General features: G+C 39.2%; 1 protein-coding gene across 1 annotated transcript in view; it reads right to left on the bottom strand.

Moving 5' to 3' along the window:
• Positions 1 to 21,933, bottom strand: part of AQR (aquarius intron-binding spliceosomal factor) — a 108,234-nt gene that overhangs the window by 13,392 nt on the left and 72,909 nt on the right. Inside the window, exons 23-30 of the mRNA XM_005299972.3 lie at positions 21,628 to 21,738; positions 19,587 to 19,696; positions 15,937 to 16,072; positions 15,044 to 15,253; positions 13,965 to 14,102; positions 12,548 to 12,619; positions 10,744 to 10,931; positions 2,368 to 2,539 (exon numbers count right to left, since the gene is read on the bottom strand). Of these exons, the coding sequence (XP_005300029.1) occupies positions 2,368 to 2,539; positions 10,744 to 10,931; positions 12,548 to 12,619; positions 13,965 to 14,102; positions 15,044 to 15,253; positions 15,937 to 16,072; positions 19,587 to 19,696; positions 21,628 to 21,738 (1,137 nt within the window). The remainder of the gene's footprint in view (positions 1 to 2,367; positions 2,540 to 10,743; positions 10,932 to 12,547; positions 12,620 to 13,964; positions 14,103 to 15,043; positions 15,254 to 15,936; positions 16,073 to 19,586; positions 19,697 to 21,627; positions 21,739 to 21,933) is intronic.

Here is a 21,933-nt window from a genome sequence, read left to right as displayed (position 1 = left end):
TCTTTGCTTGCCTCATTGTCTGCAGTGCCAGTGGGCTGTACCTGTGTGGGGTAAGGCGAGGGCACCTTCCTTTGCTTCGTACTCAGCAATGATGATTGTAGTATTAAATTGTTTCTTTAAAATTGTTTAAAACTTATACCTGAATTAAATTGCTTGTTTAAAATTGTTTAAAATGTATACAATGCCTTTGTATGGCAATTTTCCACCCCCCCTGGAATGTAACCCCCCCCATTTACATTAATTCTTATGGGAAAATTGGATTCGCTTAACACCATTTTGCTTAAGGTCGCATTTTTCAGGAACATAACTACAACCTTAAGTGAGGAGTTACTGTATGCTTAATCAGTCCCACCTACCAATAACTTCTTGGGAAATGCTCAAATACTCTTAGTTCATTTCAATATAGGATTAAAACTGAAGTTATCAGAAGTCCTTGAATCAGGGACTGTATCTTGCTTTGTACAGTGGGGTCCTGATCGAGACCTTTGAGTACTACAATATACAAACTGTAATTTTTCATTTCCTCCTCAAGGGAGACAAAGTGAAGTTACAACTCTTATTTATACTGCCTCAAAACCTTGGAATCATAGTATACAGATACCTCTAAATAAGTATCATAGTTTTGAATAAATTTTAAGGCTGAGATTTTTCAAAAGTGCTTAGCAGTGATTTAACTCTGATTTAACTCCTACTGAAGCCATTGGTAAAACTCCCACTGACTTCATTGGCAACAAAACTAATCTAATGCTGAGGATGTTTGAAAATCCCACTGTCAAAAATGAAACAGGGAAAAGAGGGATGAGTTGCAGCCTGTATTTATATAAGTATAACAATTTGAAATTGGAATATGAAGTTCTTCAAATTGTTATATTTATATAAATACAGCCTGCAACTCATCCCTCTTTTCCCTGTTTCATTTCTGATTTACTTGGTTGAATTTATTGCTACAAATACTGGAACTTTACTCATGTTCTACAAATTCTGGTCACCTTTAAGTCTATACAAAAAGACATACTCATACATTCATGAACACAAATAGCATTCTGAAAGCCATATTAATCACTGCCCATTAAAAAACCCTGAATCACCAATTACACATTCCATGTGCTATAAATACACACAGAGTGTGTACACAAACCTCACATTAAAAAAAATATCAGAAATTACATGGAAAGGATAAAAGCTACTATGATGAGAAAGTGTGTACATTTTTTAGTATTACAGCTTCCACAAACTACAGAACAATTAAGTTCTTATGAATAAAGTTAATCAAGGGAACATGGTGTTATAGCAGTGATATATTCACTATACCTGAATAATGGTTTAATTTTTAAAAAAAGTAAAAGAAGACCTCATCCATAATTACAAACATCTTTATACACCTTAGAAAAATTACAAGATTCAAAAATAAAATCTTCACAGACACATACATATGAAAATCCTTAACTGTGCAAATTATATCGAAGACTTTCACAATAGGAACCATAACGTAGGATCCTATTTTTGTACATCTGTACCACAGTTTTTAATACAAAGCTTTAGGTAAGAAAGGAACAAAGAATTGAAGGTGTGGGGCATTTGATTTTCATTGTGATAGAGGATGCACATGTGATTAATGGGGCCAGATGAAGATTGCGCTTAATCTTAGCTGGTTGTTGGCTGCGGTATAGCATTTGACATAACTGAATTGTGAATTTCCTAGTGTTTGCTTTGATGGTGGTTATACTTGAGCAGCTTGAACTGTTACACAATGTAGTGTTACACAACATTGTGTTGAAATATACACATCCATGCACACAATATAGTACAGTTTGATCCTTTTGTGAAGGCTGGTTTGGGAAACCATTTTTGGAACACTATATACAGATCAATAAAAACAGTGACTCTCCCAGTCTGGACATGTGTCTCAAAGCAAATCCTCCCTCTTCCAAGGACAGAGAAATTCTGCCATGTATTTTAATGCTGAAGCAGATAAACAAGATTATAACTGGTTGTAATTGGCATTGGTCCAAAAAACTATTTATCTGCAACAAAATATGCAGTCAAAAAAAAAGGGGGGGGGAGGAGAATTCACTTCTACTTTTGGGGGGTGGGAAGGGAGAGTCAAGGAAAATCACAGTTCAGTGTGAGAGCCAAACACCACAGAATAATTATTATAATTTTATGTCCTCCATAACTAAATAATCATAAGGACTGATCATTAAAAACTGCATTCCATTGTGTATGCAAAAATATAAAAAACATTTTAATGCTCTGAAAGCTTACTTAACTTCAGTTAAAGAAATCAATATTCTATCTTCATTTCTTTTCGGATTTAATGAGGCAGAATGCTGCATTTCTAATAGGGCACTGAATCTCTTTTCTTACCTGGTAGAAATAAGGATTGGGTTCAGACTCTCCCACACCATGGAAATCTTCTACGTTTATAAGCTGGAAATCATAGAGAAATCCAGCGTTTGCAGTTCTGAACTCTGGCAGAAGTTGCACGTGAGGCAGATTACCCAGATTCTTATAACGCCAGTTGTAGAGATTACACAAGCTTTCAGAAAAACAAAAACAAAAACAGTAAGAGGAGCTTGAACTCCTTCCTGGCTCAGATTAAAAATATTTCTTAAGTGACATGCAAACCAGATAGATACAATCGTGTTTCTGTTTTTCTCATTACTATGCCTTGCTATTCAAAGGTTGCCTGGTATTTTTAATTTAAAGTTTTTTTGCTTCTTTTTCCACAGGAGGAAACTTGGGGTCTCACTTCTGTTTAATGGGAGGAATCTGGCAAGGTATTTGGAGGATGTGAATGGTGATATCGCACATGGCTGTAGTCTGAGCTACAATTCTCCCTTCCCTCAACTGAGGGGTAGGAGATCATGGACATATCTTGCCACGGTCCTCTGGTAAAGAGTGACTTGAGGACCCGACATTCCCATTTTACAAATGGAGAATGGAGGCAGAGACACGCTAATATTCGAAAGTATTTTTAAGTCCCATTTTCAGAAGTGACAGACATTTAGGAGCCTAAGTCCCAATTAAAGTCAATGAGTCTTATGCTGCTAAGTGCAAGTTACTTCTGAAAATAGGACTTAAAAAACACTTTTGAAAATTTTGCTGTAAGTAACCTCCCAAAGGTCGCACAGGAAGACTGTGGGGGAGCAGGAAATTAAACTCTGGTCTCTTGAATGCCAGGCTAATGCCCTAACCTTTGGATCATCCGTCCTTCTGAACCAACCTCTTCCAAGTGCAAAAGACTGTATCTCTCTTACTGCAAATACTAGAGGCAGTTTGGGCATGTTCAATCCCCATGGATGAACCTATCTACCTTTATACAGAGCCACATGAAAACACTAAATTATTAGTAGATTAAATCTAATTTAATGATGACACTTGGGGTCCTTGAAAAGACCATGGTATAGGGAATTGGAAACTGTATCTCAGAAGGGGCAGACTGAGGAGGAGAAGCCAGTCTCAGAAATAAGGTAACATATGTTACATTTTGGATTCGACTGCTCTCCCAGTCTGAGACATTTGGGATGAAACTGCAATAAGAAAAATTGGTAGGAAAGAAAGAAGAAGTGGGACAGAAGAAGAATGTTCTTCCACCTCCTCCTCTAAAATTAGTCTATTTTCGGTACACTGCTTAGAGCACCTTCCTGCCAAAGGATGTTTCTGCAAAGGAATGCAGGTCAAGCCTGTGGGGCTTTTATAAGCGTGTTGATAGATGACCAGGTGGCAGCTTTACAGATTTCCTTTGTGGTGGCTGATCCCCTTTCTGGACAGGATGTTACCATGAATGTGCTGAGTGGGCTCTTATCCCCTCTGAGATCAGTTTATCTGTAGCTGAATACACTGCTGATACAGAACTTGATCCACCTAGCCAAGATTGCTTTACATGCTTCAGACCCAGGGATGAAAATAAAAGAAAACAAAGAATTTTTCCTATATGGATAGGCTCCACTAACATACATTTTAGCATTTTAAATGCTTTTTCTTTTGGATATTGAGGCTTTGAGTAAAATGAATGCCTAGTGGATCTATCTATCCTGAGACTAGAATCTATTTCTGGCTTTGTCAAGGGCCCGCTGGGTGATCTTGGACAAATGACTTCACCTCGATCAGTTTCTCCATCCATAAAATGTGGATAACACTGACCTCCTGTGTAAAGCGCTTTAGAGAGCCAATGATGGAAAGCACTACATAAGAGCTAGGTATTATTTTTATTAATAAGGCAGAATTATTTCCTGTCAGGTACCGAAGGAAGAAGTAATCTTGATACAAATTACTCTGGAGAATGAACAACAGTGTTGGTCCTGTGGAAGATGCAGTAAGGCTAGTGTCTTCTGAGAGCAGAGATTTCAGAAACTCCTCTAGTTATTATTATTTATAAAATGGAAACACAAAGAGTTAGATGCCATAGAGGTTTGAATGCCTGGATCATGAAAACACAGTATTGTGTACAGATTCCAGGTAGGAAAAAATTTCCCTAATTGTTGGCTTGGGTAGTCATGCTGCACAAGAAAACTGTTACCATCAGGTATAGGAGACTTGGATGGGCTTGCATTCATGCTGCTGTTTAATGTTGAAACATGTAATGCAATGATGGAATGTGTTGGGATAGGTCTAGGTCATGCTGTAAGACAGTGGTTTTCAACCATTTTTCATTTGTGGGCCTCTAAAAATTTTTGAAAGAAAGTGAAGACCCCTTTGGAAATCTTAGATCCCCACATGTTGAAAATCACTGCTGTAAGAAAATCCAGGCTTCAGAGAGTTGATATATTTCTGTTTTGATACCAGTAAAAGGTTTTTTGTCTAGACTCTTGTAGGACAAACGGGTGAAAAACCTGCACAAAGCTAGCAGAATCTATTATTTGGAGAAGTATCTTGTTTTGGACTTGCTGGTCAACTAACCAAGCTATCAGGTTTAGTTAATCTAGATTGAGATGTGGCAGACAGAAAAGAAGATGCTGCCTGTAAGGAAGACTGAGCAGAGTAATAACTATGCATAAGACCAGAAGACCTAGGAGCAGCAGATAAAGATGGATGAGACTGTGACCCGAGACGCCTAGGGTAGCCCACACTGAAAATGCCAAGGTCAGGGCAGGCCGCAAAAAGGAGAGCAAATTGTACTTGTGAGTCTTAGAAGCATTGGTGAGTTTGCTGGCTTGTGAAGTCCCTGAGGAACACATCCAAAGCTTGGATGGGTCTATCAGCCCTTGTTCAAAACTTCAGTTTGTAGAGAAGATACTCCAGGGTGAGAAGCAGGATTGAAGGCAAAATGGAAAAGATGCAGCTGCTTTTTTATATCCTTTGTCATGTGGCTTGTACATCTTCTGTCCCAAAACACAAGTTCACAGCACATGGGCATGGAAAAGCTCTTGGAGTCCCCTGTCCACAAGCATGTCCCTACATGTCCTGCTGTCTCATAGGTGGAGCCCCGGGCTTCTCTCAATGGGTTCATTGTACAGCTGATTGCCCTTGATGGGCCATCAAACAGGATAGATAGCATTGATGCCAATCTGTCCGGGAGTGTCACCCAGAAACACAGCATGGGTTTGAGATGCAAATATACCACACATATTTGTAATTCACAATATAAAGATGATAATACATATAAACCAGATTATCATACTTAGCAAATCATAACATTTCCACATGGCATATGTTGTAAGATTCATTGCAATTTTGTAATATTGGTACCAATAATAATATAAATGGTGACTCATATTCCATACAGCGTCACACCTCCCCATGCAAGACATCAATGCCTTGATCCTGACAAACCTTTTCTAGTTCAAGACGACTGGTCTTCATTTTGTCTATCTCAACTCTTAGGGGGATCGTATAGTCACATAAAACCAGGTGTTTGAGAAGTAGGATATCTTGCTATTACAGGTCTGTTGCTGATAAAAGCAGACTAGAGTTCCCTGATCCCAAGTTCCCTCTGGTGGTCTTGGGCAAAGTCTTAAGCTATGGAATAAGTAGAGTCCCTTCTCTGGTACCTTTGTTGCAGTTAAGAACAAAAATAACTTCTGTCCTTGTATCAGGACTCATTGCTTTCCACACCATCAACGTCTGAGAAGGGCAAACACTGGTCTGTTTGTGTCCTCAATCCCATCCTACCAACTTCTCCCCAGCCAGGATTCCACCCAAGAACTTGGAGGCACAGAGGGGATTTACTTTCAATAGTTATGTACTGTTCAAAGGAAAAGCCAGAGTTGGCTTTCATTTAGGCTCATGGATCAGTCCTTCACTAACACAATAGGTATCTCTTTATTATTAACTTGAATTCATCAAGGGATCAAGGCTTTTTAGCTTATTACACCAGCACACTGTCGTGCTAGAGATTGCCAGTGTGGCTCTAAGGGCTGCTAATGCTTCAAAGTCCCTTTTATGGATGGCTTCTATGTTACTGTCTGCAAGATCTTTTGTGATGAAATCCCCCTCAGCAAAAATTACTGCCTTTTGCTACGGATGCCAGTGTTACATCAACTCTTGGTAGGGTGAAAAGAGTGTGAATTTGGATTCAAGGGCCCAATATAATCCTTGATCATTGTGAATGGTCTTTTTTTGGTTGAGTCCCAAAAGACGGAGACGATGGAATCATTTTTGCAGAGGTATCTCCAGAAGAATCCTGACTGGTTTGGGCAGGGGGATGCAGCGATCCCAACAAATTGCCCTAACTTTGAGCTCTTTCCCTTTGCACAATGAGGCTTTTCAAATAAGTTCCACATCCATGACTCCCAAGGCTGTCACTTCACAGATTGAGCACCTCCTAACTATGGGCTTGCACCCTTTGGTAGGCTATATCGTGATGGGAAAGGAAAGATGGAACAAAGGGTTTGAAGGAGTTTGGTGGGTGGTACTATTTGGGGAACAAAATGTTAGGGAAATATTAGTTTCCAACCCCCACCCCCAAGGGAAAAAAAGAGATGGGGGAAGGGATTTTGCCAACTGTTGCCAACAAATCATTTTAAAGGTTAGCAATCTATAAGATTCAAGTGCTGCTATTTGTCCACCATATGCAAAGAATCTGGCAGAAGGGGAACACTCAACCCTGGAGCATCACAGAGAAGTCTGAATTGTTTCTCGCATTTTCAGAAAGGGAAGCCTATCCCAAACATCTCCGACAGAGGGGAAATGGTCAATATCCAGAGAGACAGAATATTTAGAATAAGTAGCTTCCCATAAAGTGTCCATTACAATTAAAATCGGGGAGGTGAAGGGAAATGGGGTAGGATAAGTGAGAGCCTTGATCAGGAGTTGTTTGCATCAAAATGTAGGAATTCTTCAATCCTTTGATGCAAATTTTCTGGGAAGATGCAGAGCAACAGATGGCAAAATTTAACTATTTATCGTTTAGTTGCATTAGATACTCAAACATTATAATTTAAAAATGCAAATCTTCCTGAAAAATATTTCTAGTGAATATGCTCAGAAAACAAATATTCTGCAAAGCTTTTAATTTTTCAATAAATTTGTATAATGGAAAAATTAATTTCAAAAGTTCTCATTTATTATGTTCATTTTACTTTACGTTTTTAAAAAAAGACTAACTTACACCTCCACCCCGATATAACATGGCCCTCAGGAGCCAAAAAATCGCACCGTGTTATAGGTGAGACCGCGTTATATCGGAGTAGGGAGAGGAACCGCTCCCCGCCCCAGCTCACCTCCGCTCTGCCTCCGCAACCGCTCAACTTCTCCCTCCCTCCCAGGCTTGCCACGCCAATCAGCTGTTTGGCCCGGCAAGCCTAGAAGGGGGGAGGCGAGGGGGGGAGGAGAAGCGGAGCTGCGGTGCGCTCGTGGGAGGAGGCAGAACAGAGGTGAGCTGAGGCGGGGGGGTCCCGGGGAGGGCCGCAGCAAGTAACAGGTGGGCGCAGAGGAACCGCTTGCGGTAACACGAATTTGGATATAATGCGGTAAAGCAGCCCCATCCCCTGGAGCGCTGCTTTACCACGTTATATCCAAATTCGCGTTATATTGGACAGCATTATATCAGGGTAGAGGTGTATTTACTATTTTAAAATAGCAGAATTTTATAGTGCAACATTAGAATTAAAGTCTCACATGGCAGAAATTAAAAGTGCATTTACTGGTGGTCTTTTTCTTACAAAAATTTCAACAAAACGTAGACCCTTTGCATATAGTTCTTTGCCACTGTGCAATGTGGAAGACCTGAATTAGGGAGCAAACTTAAAACTGCAAGCACTCAAGCTCCAGAATCACTGTGGAAGTGCTCCTTTTAGCCAACCTGCTATCAGAACTGGTGCTAACTTTGGAGAAAGACACCGGGCCAGAGCTTCAGCTGGTACAAAATGGCACAACTCCAATGGAGCTAATTTACACTAGCTTAAGATCTGGCCCAAAATGTCTGCCCTCAGGGATAGCCCTACAATAAAATGTACTGATATCCAACAACAAGAAGAATTTGGAAAATAAAGAAGTCAATGGAGTAGGTGTTTACAATCCAATTAATGGATAAAGGGCAAGATATATTCCCAGTGAAACTCAAATGACTTCAGTGAAGTTGCACTATATCTATTTTAGTTATATATTGAGCAGAAATCATAATGTCCAGGTGCTGAAACAGAGTAAAGCAAGAGATGCTCAAAATCAAAGTAGATGCTACTCCTACCTAACTAGAGTTTGGTGGTTTGTTCTTGAATTTTATTCTATTAATTTAGCTTCTGTTATTGTGGACAGACAATTGTGAAAAGTGAGAGTTGCAGATTTTAAGGTTGGTACTCCAGATCACTGTTTGATCTCTTCTGGCAATATGTTCCACAGACAGAGATCCAGAACTGACTACCACCTAACTCAGTTCCCTAATGAGCACAGTGAACTTGGGACAGCTGTGGCTGGAGAAGATCCAAAGGTAGCTAAGTCGCATCCTGTTAAAGGCTTTAGCAATTACCAGTACTCTGAACTGGAGCTAGAAACAAATGGGTACTATTGTGATAATTGGGCCTACAAATTTACCCTAATTGTAAGTTTAACTGTAAAAAGTAAGTGAAAGTTCATAAACTGTCACAATGTCCTGTTACATAAAATTTATAAGAAGGAGAGAGAAAGAATGAATTAACTTAAACAGAAAGGGTTTTACTGACACCACTCAAGGACAGTATTAAGATTATGACTGGTAAAGAAGAGGATTAGACAACTTGAAATCAATGACAGAAAATTAGTGTGTCAGAAATTAGGTTTATTGATAGACTATTTAATGAGAGGATGGACTATTCCCAACACTCCCTTTAATAAACCCAAAAGACGACGACTTTTGGAAAAAGTTAGCAGAAGAAACAGCTGACTGCCAACAACTGCAGCAGTGAGCTGCCACACCCATCATCTCCTAGGACCCCAGACCTTCTTCATCCTAATCCTGGGACCTCTAAGCAGACTGAGCCACAGGGAGGGAGCCAAATGACACCACCACTTCCCTTGGCTTTGGCTAAATCCTAACCATCACCTGGACAGGAGACTTTGTCACACACATACCCTCCCGTTTGTGTGTTCTTTTCTTTCCTAATCTTATTTCTTCGCTTTCCTATCCATCACCTTTTGCCTTCTGTCTAATAAGGGTCCGGCTTAGTTAAGCAGAACTACATATTTTGCATCACTCCTGTAAGTCTGTGACCAGAGAGAGGCAGCTAAAAACAATGCCCTAAACAGCCCTATGCTGGTACGAGTTTGCCAAGTCTTGGAGTGAATGATAAGACCATGTGCGGTGCCAGTGTTGGTACAGCAGTGAGGTTGCCAGTGAGAGTCAACACCAGAAACAGAAGCTGCATTTTTCTATCTTTGCTGTTCTTTTCTCTCCCTTCTTGTGTTTGTCTTCTAGGAATCAGGATTGAACTTTAACAGCAGCAACAAAAACAGCTCATCTCATCTCAACTACTTTTCTCAATTTTCCCCAAAAAGGACAGTTATCTCCATATAAGAGGCTGTAAAAAAAGGGTTTTTTCCCTTTAAAAAAACTCTCTACAGCTAAAGGGAACAAAAGTTGTTAAAATGAAAGCATTATTTAATACATTTCAAATGCTTTAACTGTTTTTCCTTCTTTTACGTATTTTTAAATAAACAGTTAAAAGGATTTTAAATAGTGTGTTTGCCATGGTACTAAGCAGGCTGAGGTCTCTGTATACTAAATCCTGAGCCTTGTTTAAAACGGTTTTATGTTGGACAGTTCCAAGGTCATGTTAACACCTTTGACTCTTTGGGCCCTTCATTCCATATAAATGAATACAACAGGACCCACTGGAGGGTATGGAATACTGCTGTGATGTCCTCTCTAGGGCTAGTCATTCTCAGGCTCCTGAGGGTTGAGTTTAAGGTTGACCTTATTGATAGAATAAGCTTGAGAGTTACTGCACTCCAGCCCTGAAATGACAAATGTGTGAATCATGGATGCAAGGGAGAAATGGAATGTATTCTATGATAGCAGTATTATGAAAATATGAATAATCATGAATGCCTCCTATATTTAAGAGCTGAAGGCCATGTCATCAGAATGTTACATGAAAGGTGCATTTTCCCTTATTTATAACATGATCTAGAATTTGATTTCAATGTTCTTAAAGTCTGGGCAATGTACCAGTTCCTTGGAAGGATACTTCCACCTCCACTAGCTGTTAAAGGGATAATGTCAGATCCATTTGGCCTGAATACTTAAGAAAGTAAGTTATTCAAAACCATATGTTTTTAACCTGGTACCCGGGAATAAGACCTCCTGACTTTTTTCCTTTATCTTACCTTGCTCTTGCTCTTCCTTGAGCATCCAAGTCAACAGTTGGCACCCCCACACGAACAAAGCGTGTAAAGAGAGACTGTTCCATGTTGGAGTATTTTTGAAAAGCCATGTTCTTAATGACAGGTGGCAACTGATGATGGTCACCAATCATAATCCATCGTTTTAGTCGGCTGAATCCATCTTGGGGATTCTATTAAACAATTAAAAAATTGCAGAATTAACCTGGGTTATCATATGCTCAGGCATTACCTTATTAAAATAATTCTAGTAAAGTAAGGGTCAAATTGGCTTTGTTATAAGCACTAATTTTCAATATTTAATATCATTTGTTTTTAAACTGCACTGAACTGCAAATGAAATGTTAGTCTAAAGCAACGGTGGGCAACTTGAGGCTCACGGGCCGCATTTGGCCCGCAGGGTAATCCACTTGCAGGCCGCAAGACAGTTTGTTTACATTGACCGTCCATAGAAACAGCCGCCTGCAACTCCCAGTGGCCACGGTTCACCATTCCCGGCCAACGGGAGCTGGGAGCTGCGGGCAGCTGTACCTGCGGACAGTCAATGTAAACAAACTGTCTCGCGGCCCACCAGCAGATTACTCTGACGGGCAGCGTGCGGCCCACAGATCTAAAGGCATCTATTACTGCCCTTCCAATGTCTCCCATGTCCTGAAAAAAGGAGAGTTTAATATTTTATGCTAAATTGCTCATGTTTAATGAACATAACCAGATTAATTTATCCATTAACACAATAAGAGTTATAGCAAGAATGAATCTGACCCACTGCAATGATGATACAACAGAAGTAGTAATGCTCTATTACAGAGGGCAAAAGAAAGAATCATATGTACCTTCAGAAATTATGGATATGAGTTAAAGGAAACTGCAGAAGCAATACAACTGTGGTTTCTGCAAGCCTTATTGTGCTCCTAGTTTTTACCTTTGACAATACCTCCACTTAAAGGGAGGCTGCACTGGGCAGCCAATCAGGGCCCAATGAGAGCTGCAGGGCAGAGCAGGGTAAGTTGGTGCTGGGAGCTCATGGACTGAGCACTGTCTCTCTAGAAGGCTGAGACACCTGCACCTTGGACAGGAAGGGGCACTGCTGTAAGGGGCAGTCAGGGCCAGCAACACCAGCTGCTGGGGGCCGCTGCTCCAGCTGCCCTGAGGGCCACTGCCGGGGGCCGCTGACAGTGGCTGCTTCAGCCATCCCTGGGACTGCTGCTTGGGTAGTTCACAGGGCTAGCTGCACCAGCTACTGCTTGGGCAGTCCCCGGAGCCAGCTGTCCAGGGCCACTTGAGCAGCAGCCAGTGTGGCTGATGTGGGGCTGCCCGAGCAGCTGGCTGCAGAGCCGCTCCAGCAGTGGCCGATATGGCTGTCCCCACAGCCACCTGAGCAACTGGCCCTTGAGCCAGCTGCTTGGGCAGCCCTGGGGTGAGCCACACCGGCCTCTGTAGAAGTCACAGAGGTTGCGGAAAGTCACGGAATCCGTGACTTCCACAACCTCCATGACAGACACGGAGCCCTACTCATAATGAAGAGAATTTATGAACTGATGGCCTGATCCTGAAAGTGCCAACTCTTCCAAACTCCTACTACTTCAATGGAAACTGCAGATACTCTGGAACTTTCAGTACTGGGCCCTGTTTTGAGGATGAAACAGATACACTTAAAATGATTTTGGTATCATGGGTGTAACAAGCAAATACTGTTCTCAAGAATGCATATCACACTTTCAGTCATTAGCAAAAACATACTGTTCAAGATTTGAGAGAGGAGTAATTTATTTTACAATGAAATTCTTACCTGCAAGAGGAGAGGTATAAAGGTTTCTATCTCCAGAATCTGAGCAGACTCTTCCATTAAGATGTTATCATACTGAAAGAGAGGTGAGAGAAGGGGGGGATTAAAGATTCTGGTCAATAAAAACATAAAACAAGAACAGAAACTGGAGTACATTTTTGATGGGAGAAGTTATTTCAAAACCACATATACAGACAGTTGAAATTAACTTTTCATAGACTTGTTCCAAAGGAGCAGCAACATTTCTGTCTGAGAAGCATCCATGAGCATGAAGGCACATCTCCATTAAAACCTAAATAAATAAGTCCACATGTATTCTTCTGTGACTAAAATCTCATTATCAGCATAAGCCTATAATGCTACTCAGTACTCAATCAACAAGGCTCTAGCATAAAATGAATGCTATGCCTACCTTTTCTTCCTTTTCAGAGGAAAGTATGGCTTGTATCAATGACAGAATAAGTTGAATACCAATCTTGTTATATTAAGTTTTTGATTTACTTTCCATTGGGTCCCTATCTTATTTTCTCTTTTTCTTTCTTGTTCGAGGAATAAGCCCTAAGCTCCTTCTTCCATTCATAATTCTGAAGATCCACTGGCTGGAAAGGGGGGGAAGACTTGCCGATGAAGACAGATTCACCAGGGAGACAAACAACTCCATTTCTTCTGTTTATCCTGCTCCATTCCATTACCCACATAATAGCCATATCTAGTTTGGAGGTGGGGAGGACAGTCCTGCCCAGTCCCACCTCCAAACAGATTTGCCTGCCTTGGAAGAAGGACCAAACTCCAAAATCAAGCTAACATTTTTTTAAGTAAACCAATTTTGGTCTATAATTTATTCTCTCTCTAACTGAAATAGCTATACCAGTATAAAAACTGTGTGCTGACCAAACCTAAGTGAAAATGCAGCACTGATATTTACACTCTTCAATGGAATAAGCAAGTGCTGCTACATGAGCTTCTTCTTCAAATTGTTCATTATTTAGCTAAGCAACGTGTTAATAGGGTCCTATTTATTTCAGCTCTTCACCTGCTTTTATTTTGGCATGCAATCACGTCCTAATTTATCACAATAGTCTACTACTGCAGAAATTTACAATCTCTTCAAACAGAATGATATACATTTATGGAATGCATAAATAGTAAGAAAACAAGTCATGACCACATACAAACAAGCACACAGTTTCATACATGCAAGCAATATTCAAATTAACATCTTTATGCCTTTCAATACTCAAAATACCTTAAAGGATCTCAACTTGTACTTATATTGATTATTTTTCATTAAAAGGAAAACTAGGTAATTTAACAGATTAAAAATTGCAGTGAGTCAACATAATGGTCTATGTTTACAATATAGGATTTTAATGCAGGAAAATATTTTAGATTAGCATATTGCCATTATTGGAATCATTACCTTGAAGCCTAATTCAACCAGGTCATGTCGTTTTAAGGCCGCATGAGTACAAGTCATTGCAATGATCTTTGCTTCTTTCACCAAGAGGTATTTGGATCTATCCAGGCCACTGCGGAGGAGTTCAAATGCCCTGAATTCCTACAGGAAGAGAAAAAAGCACTCAAGAATGAGAATACAAAATGATATTGCTTACAACAGAACTATGCACTCAAAAGCTATCTGACTTTACTCCTTCCATTCTTAACCAAAAAAGATATAGGGAAAAGTACTAGTCTACAACAATTTCATGTCTTAATTTCTTAGCTCTAACAAAACATAGCTGTGAAATATAAACAAAATTTCAAAAGGACCTGTAAAAATATACCCACAAAAAAATGGAACACCTATTTGTGTCTGCAAATTGAAACTTACACACATACAAAATTGCATGATAGTCTGAGGACGCATTCATTTTTAGAAAACTTGCTTTCATCTGTTCGCTCTTTTTTTTATCATTGTTTTTTATTGCTTCACGGGATCAAATTTAGAGATTAAAACTATCTGAGCCTAATTTTCTAAAGTCACCAAATACACTGACTAGATCAGTGACTCTCAAACATTCTTAGACTACTGTACCCCTTTCAGAAGTCCGATTTGGCTTGCGTATCCCCAAGTTTCACCTGATTTAAAAACTACTTGCTTACAAAATCAGACATAAATATACAAGTGTCACAGCATGCTATTAAAAAATTGCTTACTTTCTCATTTTTACCATACAATTATAAAATAAATCAATTTGAATATAAATATTGTACTTACATTTCAATGTATAGTATATACAGTATAAAAAAGTCATTGTATGAAATTTTAGTTTGTACTGACTTTGCTAGTGCCTTTTATGAAGCCTGTTGTAAAACTAGACAAATATTTAGAGGAGTTGATGTACTCCCTGGAAGACCTCTGCGTACCCCCAGATGTACGCATACCCCTGGTTGAGAACCACTGGCCTAGATTTCCTTTTATACGATCTGGTTTAAAAAATGTCCCCTCAAATAAATAATTCCAAAAATTCCAGTAAACTGAAATTTTACAAATCTTACCTCAAGTTGAGTGAATATTTTCTTAATATGTCTGAAACACCCTTCAGCAATTTCCATGTCCTCTTCATAAGATTTACCTTTAAAAATTGGTTGAGGGGCATTTGCAAAATACTGGTGAAAAGGGAAGAAACTAGAGACATCTGCAACATCAGGAAGCTTGCCACCTTTAACTTTCACTTTGCTAATATACTCCTCCCAACGAGACATTACCTGCAAAAAAAAAAAAAAAAAAAAAAGGTGTCATGATGGTGTATATATTTTTCTATTCAACAGGCTTTTTTTAAACCTTAGGCTACCTATTTTTATTTAGTACATATTTGCATAAAAATCACAGGTTTATATTTGGTTTTCAACATAATTTCATAAAAATAATTTACAAATATATTCAAAGGAGAGAAATTGCATTTCTTTCGTAAGACTAAACTATCTCTGAAACAGATAAATTACTATTTTGATGTTGTACTCTAGCATAAAAATCAAATGTAAAGTGAATTTCCATTTGTGTGTACCCTTTGTTTTCCTTCATTTAGTTATCTAACAAAAGCAAAAGCGAGTTACTGCCTTGAGATCTATCATCAAGAGCATGAAGAAATTTGCTGAGATTGTCACATCTGAAGAGGAAAATCCAGATCAGAAACGTTGCCAAGAGTTGTACAAAAAAGCAAGAATGCTGGCCTTTCAATTTGAGTCATTAGGCATAGAGTTAAAAACAATAGCAACACAAAAACAAGTAACATCATAATTATAGCTTCAGTTGCTGTCTACATTTTGAGCCACCAAACAAAACCATTTCTTTAGACTCAATTCTGAGAAATTCACTCCAATATCCACATTGTGCTTTATAACATAGGGAGGTCCAAATCTGCTCTTTGGAAAAATATTTAATCTCTTACTTGGTATAAGAAGAAGTGGCCAGCTGTTTCACAAGTATAAGAAACATCTCCTGGGACTCCCAGGCTCTCTTGTAATCGTCCAACCTCCCGTAGAAGCTCTAGTCTTCGACCCAGGACATAATTAACTCTTCCATACCTACAGAATGGATGCAATGTGATGCAAAGAATTATGTATTCTGAGTTTCTTTCTCAGCTGAAATGAATTTTGCTGAATGCCAACACTTGGATGTCACAAAAATAACTACACAGAACAAGCACTGGCCTTTTCTAGTTACCAATAAAAACAGAACAAAAAACTGCTACCTGCCAACTGTTACTATATATCTAGATAGTACTTCTATGCCCCCTCTCACCACAGAATCAAAGTGTCTCAAACATTAATGAAGTGCCTCAAACATATCCCTGTGAGGAAGGAAAGAATTATCCAAATTTTACATGTGGGGAACTGAGGCAGAGAGATTCAGCAACCTGCCCCGAGTCATACAGGAAGTCTGTGGCAGAACTAGAAATTTCACCCGTAATTCCCGAGTCTCACTCACACAAACCATGCTTCCTTATGTGAACACCAAAGCTCTCTGTGGTTAACCTTTCATAATGCAGCCCCAGCATTCTTAGAAGTACTTCTGTGTCCATCCTCTAATGGCCACACTCTAGACAGGTGATTGGACCCACTTGCGGGCGTAAGAGGGATACCTTCTGTCTGTGCTCAGAGTGTTCATTTTACCCAATTCAAACCCAGAATTGTTTCCTTTGCACAGTCAGTTTTCCCAGTTAGTTTAAGTCTTTCACACAACCATGGGAGAGAAAAAAATTAAACAAAATAAGAAAATGTGACTAAAACCATAACAAATGGCATAGGAAATCAGGGGTGGCAATAGTATGTGATACTATTTTAAGTTTTTCCCCTCCCACGCAATTATATTGACACCACCCTCTAAAAGTCAAAACAAAAATGTGTTACTGAGCTTAATGAGTTTTCCATACGTGTGCTTTTAACATATTATTTCTGAATGTGAGAAAAGGATAATTTTGAAAGACAGTAAAAGCTCCTAACAAAATATTTATAAATGCAAGTTTTTTCTTATAATGACTAAAAATGGAACCTCCTAGAACTCATGATTATTTCTATTTTCTTATTTATCAAAAAACAGAGTAGCTGAAGCTGGAAATTTGAATACTAGAAGTTACAGAACTGAAAAGAGCATTATTTTACAACTGAAGCAACGAAATTACTTTTCCAGTAGCCATAATCAAATATGCTTTCTGGAGTGTTAAAAACAAAATCCAGCCTCCAGAGTTACAAGTGGCCACAACCAGATTTTTCAGTAAAAAGAAAAAAAAATGTTCTGATTCATCACAATTCATGTCATGTGCCTAGTTTTGTTTAATTAATATGTAAAATAGCATTCACACAGGGCTATAACCACCTTTCATATGTTAAAAAGACAATTGTACTGGTATGAAGAATGAACCCAGGAACGACCCAAACACCAGAAAGTAATCAGTCAGAAAAAAACAAACATAAGAACGGCCGTACCGGGTCAGACCAAAGGTCCATTTAGCCCAGTATCCTGTCTACCGACAGTGGCCAATGCCAGGTGCCCCAGAGGGAGTGGACCAACAGGCAAGGATCAAGTGATCTCTCTCCTGCCATCCATCTCCATCCTCTGACAAACAGAGGCTAGGGACACCATTCCTTACCTATCCTGGCTTTAGCAATTAATGGACTTAACCACCATTAATTTATCCAGTTCTCTTTTAAACACTGTTATAGTCCTAGCCTTCACAACCTCCTCAGGTAAGGAGTTCCACAAGTTGACTCTGCGCTGCGAGAAGAACTTCCTTGTATTTGTTTTAAACCTGCTGCCTATTAATTTCATTTGGTGACCCCTAGTTCTTGTATTATAGGAATAAGTAAATAACTTTTCCTTATCCACTTTCTCCACATCACTCATGATTTTATATACCTCTATCATATTCCCCCTTAGTCTCCTCTTTTCCAAGCTGAAGAGTACTAGCCTCTTTAACCTCTCCTCATATGGGACCTGTTCCAAACCCCGAATCATTTTAGTTGCCCTTTTCTGAACCTTTTCTAGTGCCAGTATATCTTTTTTGAGATGAGGAGACCACATCTGTACGCAGTATTCGAGATGTGGGCATCCCACTGATTTATATAAGGGCAATAATATATTCTCAGTCTTATTCTCTATCCCCTTTTTACCAACCACCCCAAATCCTTCTCTCCTGCCCCAAACAGCATTACTCAGCATATTGTTTTCTCCCCCAAAAACCTAGGCATAGAGCAGTAGCTTTGCAGCAAGACCTGAAGGTCAACAGTCTTGGATTATTTTGTAGAGGGAAATGTTAATGTATTATGTAAATTACTGGGTGTTAATATTTGTCTGAAGTGTTACTGTAGCCAAGTTGGTCTCAGGATATCAGAAACACAAGGTGGGTGAGGTAAGTCAAGATACTGTCAAAATAATCCAGTACTTGTTCACTTCAATTATTTTCCAATGCAAGCCTCTGATCCTACAAACATTTACTAACATGTGTAGCTCCAATGAAGTCAGTGGGACTACTCAGACCTAAAATTAAGCATGAGAGTATTTACAAGAACAGGGCTTACCATCTGTACAAAAGTTAAACTGAAGAACTGAAATCTTTATGAAATATGTATAATTGTTAATCATGGACACATTCTTCAAAATTTATTATTTACCATTAGAGTACAAGCTCTTTAGTTTAAATGGGTGTTAAAAAAATGCTTTAAAATGAACTATTGTAAGCAATTCTGTAAAATAATTACAAGCAGAAGGCATCTGAGTTTGAAATTTCAGCCATTCTGAATATGCAATATTCAGCATACTGCAAGTTAAAATAACATGAATAGCTGCAGAGAGATTTGAAATTGCAAAGGGTGCATTATTTTAGCCTTCAATTTGCATTTCATTAAATAAAAACTCCATAAAATGTTTACATGCTTAAAATATATTTACAAGTTCAAACATCTGGATGAAGACAGGGGAATACACAACTGCCTTGGTGTGTATAAAAATAGAAAAAAAGTGCAGGTTTTTTAACCTAATTGGCTACAAAACTGAAAAAAGAAGAATTAGCTAACAAACTATACTGAAAATAAAAGCCACACTCAGGGCTTTAAGGGTATGTCTACACTGCAATTAAAAACCCACAACTGGCCTGGGCTTGGCCTAAGGGGCTGTTTAGCTGCAATGTAGATGTTTGGGCTCTGACTGCAGCCTGAGCTCTGGGATCATCCCACCTCACAGCCTGAGCTCTGGGATCATCCCACCTCACAGCCTGAGCTCTGGGACCATCCCACCTCACAGATCCTAGACCTCAGGCTCCAGCCTGAGCGTACGGCAATTAAGCAGCTCCATAGCCTGAGCCCTGCAAGCCCCAGTTATCGGACATGGACCGGTCAAAGATGTTTAACTGCAGTGAAGACATACCCTAAGTTACAGTTGCAGTGACACTATGTTAGGACATAAATTTATGGGAAAGGAAACATGAGTCTAAGCAAACTGCCCCTTGTTTATTACCAATGAAAGTAGGAGTTTAAACATACACTTGCCATGTTTACACAAATTAGTTTATCATTAGCACCTTCCTCTTGCCCATCGGCTCACCTGCTGAAATCTTTCTCTGTCTCCAATTCCTCCTCTCCATGACCGAGACGCAGGAGGTGGCGCTCATCAATGTCTAATGCCATGATTTTCTCAAACAGCTGGTTCAAGGCCTAGAGATTGACAAGAACAGGAGAGAAGGTAGTTTTTAGAAGTTCAGAGGCTCTTGCAGGGAAAACTGAAGATTTACTATTGAGCATGCTAGAAAAGGATGCCTAGTTTGGTAAGAACTGGAATCAAAGCAAACATGAAGGTAACACTTAAATTAGAGCTCTTAATCTGGGGGGAGAAAAGAAGTCAGTCTACTGATACTGCTGCCTTTACATGTTATAGAAACACAGTTAAAAAAAAAAAAAAACATTCACCTCTACTTCAAGCCTCTGCTTTAAAAAATTGGCTATCGGTTTACAAAACTGTTTCAAGTACTAGACTTCTTAGTATCCAATTATTATTTGCTATGAAAGCAACAAGTCATGAAGAAATGACACCCAAACCAAATTTTATCCATTTACCATTTATTGTCCATGCCTTCCTAAAATTCCCCTGTAGTTTCAACTGGATAGAATATACTTCACTTTCTGTCTTAAACAGTTATAGAGTAGTGCTGTTCATAGGCTTTCACCTCAGGTATGGCTTCATTTCACTGATGACTAAAAGGAATCCCTGTATACAGAAGTTTGCAAACACTAGTCTCGGTAGTGCAGGTAATGAACTCCCGAAGGCTTAGCTCTCTCATCACCCTTTGCTTCATCAAAAGCAGGACTGCTTCAGACAGAAGCCACTGTAGCAACACAACTTGGATACCACTATCCCAGATTATAGCCAATCAACAGAAGGGTGGGAAGAGCTATAGGTCAACTGCATGGCTGCTTATATTTGTTTTAATGGAAGATGCAGAAGTAGTTGCTCTCTTGTTGTGCCAATTAGAATGCCAGTAGAGGAGTGAAGTGGGATGTGGAGAAAGTTACTTAGAGAGACTGGGAGGTATGTACTAAGAATGGCTGAACTCCCCCAGATGATGATAATGTTACACGGTCTAATGACTGATCTGAGCAAAGGGGCAAGCAGAATTAGTGGTTTTATAATGCCTGAAGTGAGAGGAGGGTGCTAAGTAGGGCCTAAGGACACTTTCTGACTTTAAGAAAATGATAAGAAATGCAAGGTGTAATCTATGGCCAGTGATGAATAACTAACTACACACACACACACACACACACACACAGGATGGGTTAAAGGTGCATCTCTGGACTGCTATAGCGGTAGGTTTTCCTGATCACATTTTGAAGACGAGCAGATGAGGGAGACAATTAGATTTCTTGACTACATAATAATAGGAAAGGTAATTAGGTCTCTATGGCCTGTGATGAGATGGTGGATGTAGAGAGATGTTGTGTCTGGTCTGTATGTGAAAGACAAGACAAGTGTTATAGGCCTGGATTCTATCAAAAAAGTTGCACATGTGTAACTAAATTGATCCAGTCACACAGTGCAAACCTTAATATAGATACACTTAAATGAGTTTAGCTTTGCCCAAATTAACCTAAACTGACTTAAATAAGGATTAAACCGATTTAAGTGTGTCTATGTTTGGGTTTGCACTGGTATAGCTGGATGAATTTTATATTAATTTAGTAACACTAGTGCATTTTGCCTGATATCTGAAAGCCCATAGTATCTGGCTTGTCAAAGGAAGTTGGACTGGGATGGTGGTTCAGTGGTAAATGCAAAATTGAGATGTTATTCTGTAGTCCCGATAGGGCGACTGGGGCTATAATAGGTATTTCAGATATAGCAGAAGCAGAAAAGTCCCATACATTTAATAGGAGAACAATATGTAACTTTTTGGATTTCCACCCTAATCACTTAAATGTCCTAAACAGAAAATACATCAGAACGTTTTAAATTTTGATTTCACCGTAACTTCCAAATCTGTTTAAGACTCCACACAAACCTGTTCAAGTCCACATCAATGGAAATAACTACTATTCAAGCCACATAAAATAGAGCAGTACAAGAAAGTGTCATACAGAAGTTGTTCTTTTACCTGGTTGGAATGTGTAACTATCAAGGTTCTCTGTTCTGGGAAATTATGATAGAGATTGGATATTATCTGCACAGCCACATCAGTTTTACCTGTACCAGGTGGGCCCACTACCTACAAAATGGAAAAAAGAACAAGTATAGATGTGAAGTAATTTGTAACATATGACAACTACACAGTTAGAAGAATAAGAAGTTATTATGAGTTGGGTAGAACAAGATGGTTTGCCAGGAAGTATCTTTATTTTGACAAAGCATTGACTTAGGAAGCTGATGACAAAAATCTACTCTAAATTGCTCCATTCATTGT

The sequence above is a fragment of the Chrysemys picta genome, chromosome 4, assembly GCF_011386835.1.
Source record: "Chrysemys picta bellii isolate R12L10 chromosome 4, ASM1138683v2, whole genome shotgun sequence".
Taxonomy (NCBI): domain Eukaryota; kingdom Metazoa; phylum Chordata; order Testudines; family Emydidae; genus Chrysemys; species Chrysemys picta.
Note: the sequence above shows the minus strand (reverse complement) of the source record. Positions and strands in the feature narration are given on the sequence as shown.